This window comes from Dreissena polymorpha, chromosome 6 (assembly GCF_020536995.1).
Source record: "Dreissena polymorpha isolate Duluth1 chromosome 6, UMN_Dpol_1.0, whole genome shotgun sequence".
NCBI lineage: Eukaryota > Metazoa > Mollusca > Bivalvia > Myida > Dreissenidae > Dreissena > Dreissena polymorpha.
In genome coordinates, this window is record NC_068360.1 from 86,525,266 (window position 1) to 86,530,925 (window position 5,660).

General features: G+C 34.4%; 1 protein-coding gene across 1 annotated transcript in view; it reads left to right on the forward strand.

Moving 5' to 3' along the window:
* Positions 1-689: 689 nt before the first annotated feature.
* Positions 690-5,660, forward strand: part of LOC127836639 (uncharacterized) — a 10,562-nt gene continuing 5,591 nt past the window's right edge. The window contains exon 1 of the mRNA XM_052363317.1: positions 690-1,195. Within this exon, the coding sequence (XP_052219277.1) occupies positions 919-1,195 (277 nt within the window). The 5' untranslated portion in view covers positions 690-918. The remainder of the gene's footprint in view (positions 1,196-5,660) is intronic.

Consider the following 5,660-nt stretch of genomic DNA (forward strand, 5'->3'; position numbering starts at 1 on the left):
TTACGGTAACATTGAAGAACATGCTACAGAGTTGCCGATTTGTATTTAATCGGATGCTGAAATGTTACTATATTCACCCTTTATCTGCTGAGCGGTGAAAAAGTCAGAAAAACGCGATATTATGCTCAAATTTTGATTTTTTTTAACTTTATTACTAAAACAAATTACACTTTAATAACATGCATGCGATACTATATCAAACCTTTCAAATTATCTCAACGTTTAATCTGTTAACTCGATGGATGATGTCCCTCTGCAAGAATCCCATAATCTTTCTAATGCAAGGGAGGCAATCCAATGTTAAAACAGAATGACAGATCTCAATTATTCACCTGAACATGGGTCGCCTAGGTGAGAGGCGCATGTAAACAAGCACTGCGCTAACCGGAAAGCCATATACCAAAACAGATTGTTCAGAGAAAAACATCATAAAAGTAAAAGTAAGCGCTTCGTCCATTTGGAATGTTTGAAAATCCTTAATTGTTTTTTTTTTTAACTTTGATTTTGTGATCAGAATACCATAACCATAGGAAATATGAGAATAAAGAACAATAACAAGATCAAATTGTCGTAGCACAGCTGTAATACTTTAAATATCGCTCGATGTCTAAATAGCAGATGACGTCACTGCTTTTCTATCACTACGACCGCGGGTTACACAACGAGCTCGCCGGGGTAGTCAATCTCAAACGGGCATTGTGAAGAATACACGGATTACATATCGTAAACTTGTGTTGTATATGCTGTACCATTTAATTTTTATTTCCGAACATTGCAAACTATAGTAATACGTTAGTTCAAAGCTGACAAAAATGTTTCATTTATTGTCTTTCGTAAATATTTATCGAAACATTTGTTTTACAATTGAAAGTTTATTTTTAAAATCGAAAGAAGAAGTTTGAAAATAAAAAGTCCACAATGGCGACTGGAAGATTACTTGATTCCAACCGAGACAAGGCAGGCGAATTTATTGGAGAATGTACTATATCACATTCGTGCGAACCGTGTATGAAATCAAACGAATCAAAAACTGCAACGATTTTCTGCCAGGATTGTGACGAGTATCTGTGTGATACTTGCAAAAATGCACATAACGTGTACAAACCTGGCAGGCACGACATTGTCAGAATTCAGGACAGAACCTCAGGACGGGTGGTAGTGGACATGAAAGCGATGGAGATATGTCGAAATCCCGGTAAGGACGTAGATTTGTTGTCACGGTAATTCTAAACGCTGCTGCACTAAATGTTTTGTTAAAAACAAGAGATTCGATAGCGCCTAAAGATTGCGGATGCAACGGTTAACACATAAGCAGAACTTCATACTTTGAAACAGTAGTCCAAATTTTTGACGCTCTTAAATATTAAGCTACTTTTTATATGGGTAATATTTGGAGCGTACAAAGGGTGAAAGACCAATTATGTGGTGGGAATTTTTTGTTCTTTGTCTATATTGTTGCGCAAGGATTTTGTGCGCAACATTCAAGCCCCGATATAAGACACTTAATAACAACGGATTGCAATAATATTTACATACCTGTGTAGATAATTCATTTCTCGATAATGCTCCGTAAAAATTATGTAATGACACTTTGAATTTTGCACGCCTGAGCAATTTAAATCCAACCACTATTCAATTTTTCAATATCTCTCGATTCGCTCGCTGTGTAGATATAAATCGATAACACGACCTCGATGTAAAGCATCTGGTTTAAAGTGGAAGAATAAACAGCGTAAAATACAGTTTGCGTTCGTCTGTTGTGGTGCAGCGCGTTACATAGTAAACCGATGTTATACTTTTCTGGATTAATTTAGCATTGTTTTTTTTTTTAAATTGACAATTAAAAAGTTCTGAAATAATTTACATATTTTATTTTTATAATGTACATAAATAATATTGAAACAGATCGTACAGTATACCGTCCTTTGTAACGTAGAATGTAAGTACATAAAACAACACAGACAGAGGTGCGAAAAAGACATGCATAAACACTTCCTGAAACTTAGAACAGTGAATAGAAACTGCACCATATCTGTTTTGAACATATGCTTATTAAATCGACAAAGATTAGCATACTAGATCTAGTAAGGTAAAAGTCGGTGTTAAAAGCTCATGTTAAATAAAATTACGCGTACACGTTACACCGTAATGTTTTCTTCTGATTGGTTCATATTTAAATCAGTTTCATAACATGTTTACAGGTCAGTGATTGTTTTGCGATTTAAGCAGAAGTTTAACTGAAGAATTTATGCCTTTCTAACTTCGAATCGACGATATTTGATGTAAAAATGAACTTCTGAATTAAAACTGAATGAGTTGGTTATGTTATTTTGCAATTTTACGCAAATTGATGAAAATTTAAACTTTCTGGTTTCCACCACAAAAAAGGTCCTTCAACGATGAGACGTTCCAAAGAATTTAGCCCATATAAAAAGTATCTCTAAATTCTTTGCGCGTCTTATAAATGAGACTATTTGAAACAGTAACTGTTTACTTTAAAATCCGCGCTGACGATATTATTGCTAAGTGTGTGTACGAATTCAAAGAGTGGCTTGAATGAGTTAATTTCAACAATGTCTTCAGAGGTAGATACAGTGAGAGATCGTATAATAAAATTATATGAAGAGGCTAAGCAGAAATTTTTAAGTAAGGCAACTCAGTTCGAACCAGTAGAAATCGCGATTAAGCCTAACGTCTCTATCAAAATGATCGGTGATAAAGGTCATAAGCGTGTATCTGTAATATGACAAATTGTGACCAGATTTTATTTGGGCGAAAGAACATCGCATTACTAAATATTGACTCCCATCACGTCGCAAACTTCAAGCCTGAATATGTGTGACAGATAGTAGTAACTATATAAGTATTGATGTGATTTCACATTCGAGTCAGTAATTTTTCAAAACAGCGCGATCGCATACATACTCCTGTACTGTTTTGTTGTTATACATGAGTACGACTATTAATTTCCATATTCCTTCTTAAGGCATATTTAAATGTACTAAACGTAATTTTGATAATAAATCGCATTGTATCACTTAAAAAACGTGCGAGTTGATGTGGATTATAAGTGCGACTGCGGATTTACACACATGTTCTTAGCTCACACTTAAGCACATAGTGCTCAAAGCGAGCTTTTAACCTTTGTTTAAGCCCGTTATCCGTCGTCCAGTCTCCTTGTGTGCGTCAGCAACCATTGGTTTAAAGACATCTTAACTCATGAACTACTATTTTATGAAAAATTCATTGGCACTGAGAGATCCTCGTAGAATGTTGTTCAAATCTTCATGGTCTACTGTATATGTGGTCTAACAGAGCTTCACATACACTTAAAGTGAATACCAGATGTTCAATATTTGGTATCGGACATCTTATTGTGGTCGTCTACTAAGATTTTTTTTAATTTAATTGAACTCCCATGATTTATGAAGGCTAAAATAGCTAACTTATTCTCTAAGTGATTTTCTACTTGTTATAAAATCGTTCGATGGTCCTCACGCTGGTAATGCGGATACTTCGATAACAGATGGCACTTCGATAACAGAGAATAACAAAAGCCACGCGCGCGAGGTAAGTTCCTCAGTTTTTGTTAAGGTTTTGTCAAGTTGATAAATGGTGTATCCCTTTGTATTGGGAAGACAATTTTCACTGTAAAATTGAAGATTTTTTTGCCCCAAAATAGAAAATTCGGTCGGAAAACAGCATGAACTGGGTTAACAGATAACATTTCAACAAAATAAGACTACTTAGAAATTTTGCAAGAAATTGTTTGCTATTCCAGCATGTAGAGTAATCACTGTGCGTCAAATACTGAAATTTTGATAGTATTCAATGAAATATAAATGAAGATAGAGCATGTTTTAATAGGTGGTATTCATGCAGTTGCGGATACTTTAATTCCCGATACAGGACACTTCGCATAACAGAGACTTTAAATTAATTGGGCACTTTGATAAACGAGTTGTATCTTCTACCTGAAATGCATTAGTGTATGCTATGGCTGTTCTTACCAAGCAATTTGAAGTACGAATCAATGTGCATAGTGCATGGGAATCTGTGCATAACTTAATTACAAATACACGTGACATATAGCCAATGACGTTGATCGTTTTCAAAAATCACAGTATTATTGATTAATACTATTAATATTATATTTGCAATTTTTAAATAAGATTAAAATGCTTATTTCTGAAGAAATATATTTCAAGCGTCGACCAGAAATGATTGTCTACATATTGAACTTGTTTTTTAGTGGTAACTTGAGATGCCAAGGGATGAAAATACAACGGATCATTTGGATAAACACGATCGTGCTAAATTTTACTTATAGCAGGGTATAAATAACGGAAGCGAAGGGGTCTTTAAGAGGCAAATACACATTTGTTTTTCATAACAGCCTATGTCGTGGATGCCCATAAGAATCGCATTATTACGACGATACTAATGCGTAGCCACAAAATTATTAAGAGAATTTACAACTCTTTATCTCGAGCTCTGATTATATGGAGCGCTTACTTTTACGCAATGATAACGTGTGCTCGAAGTGCGATTCACCTCACTTGATTTACTTGATTGGTTGAGTTAAAAGAATTTCGGACCTGCATTGCTGCTGATTTTTATCTTTAAATAGCAGGTTTAATAGAGTGATGTTTCATGACATACTATCTAATATGTAAGTAAATGGCCTTAGTACCTTCATACGGACTTTTCGCTACAAAGAACGTTAGTTAAAATTGTTTAAGCTCGTGTACATTGCGAAGATCCGACGGTTGGATGACTCAAAAACTGGAAAATAAATGGTCATATAAACTGTACTCATCAGACATATCGACTGATTTTCACATGTATCTTTCAGATTTATGCAAAATCCTAATCATATTCCAAAGGGATAAGAAAAGGTTTCGGTAATTCGTTGTAAGTTTACTTCAGTACATACATTGCCTGCTTACTATACCAGTATTCCACAGCGAATTCTGCTTTTATGAGTCACTAAAAAGAGTGTGTTATATCTGATAAAAAGTGTCGAATTATCGGGAATAGAAGTGCTACTGTCATTGAGATGATCGGTTAAAGGACTGTCAACCGCGATTGACGAAAAAAAAAGTTCAAAATTATCACAATTATTAGTTTATATTGATTAAAATATCACGACTGGTATATTACATTACTTGAAAAAAAGTAAAGTTTTCATATTTTCAGTATATTCGGTAATAGATTTTACTGTGTATGTCTACCAGGTAACTACCAGTTAGCTATAAATAACGCAAGTAGATTGATCATCATCGTCACGTGGTAAACTCAGGAATGCAAATTGTGCTTGCGTAGTAGTAGTATATATTTTATATAAAAATGATCAATGTACTTGTGTTATTTATAGTGTGTTTATCGTTATGTCACCTATTTTCAGGACGTACTTTCGATTTCACATCGCGAAATTTTATTACCGAATGTACTGAAAATATTAACTTTTTTCAAATGCTGGGTCAACTTTAAGGAATAACACGATACACAACTCGCATGACCCAGTTGACAGTGATCATGCTGTCTTTAAAACTGAAATCTTCACGGAGTAAAGGGCAACTTCCCTACAAAGTTCATGTAGTTCGATACCATATTTCAATAAAACGTATGAAAAAACATTATTACCGTTCTTGTCGTTA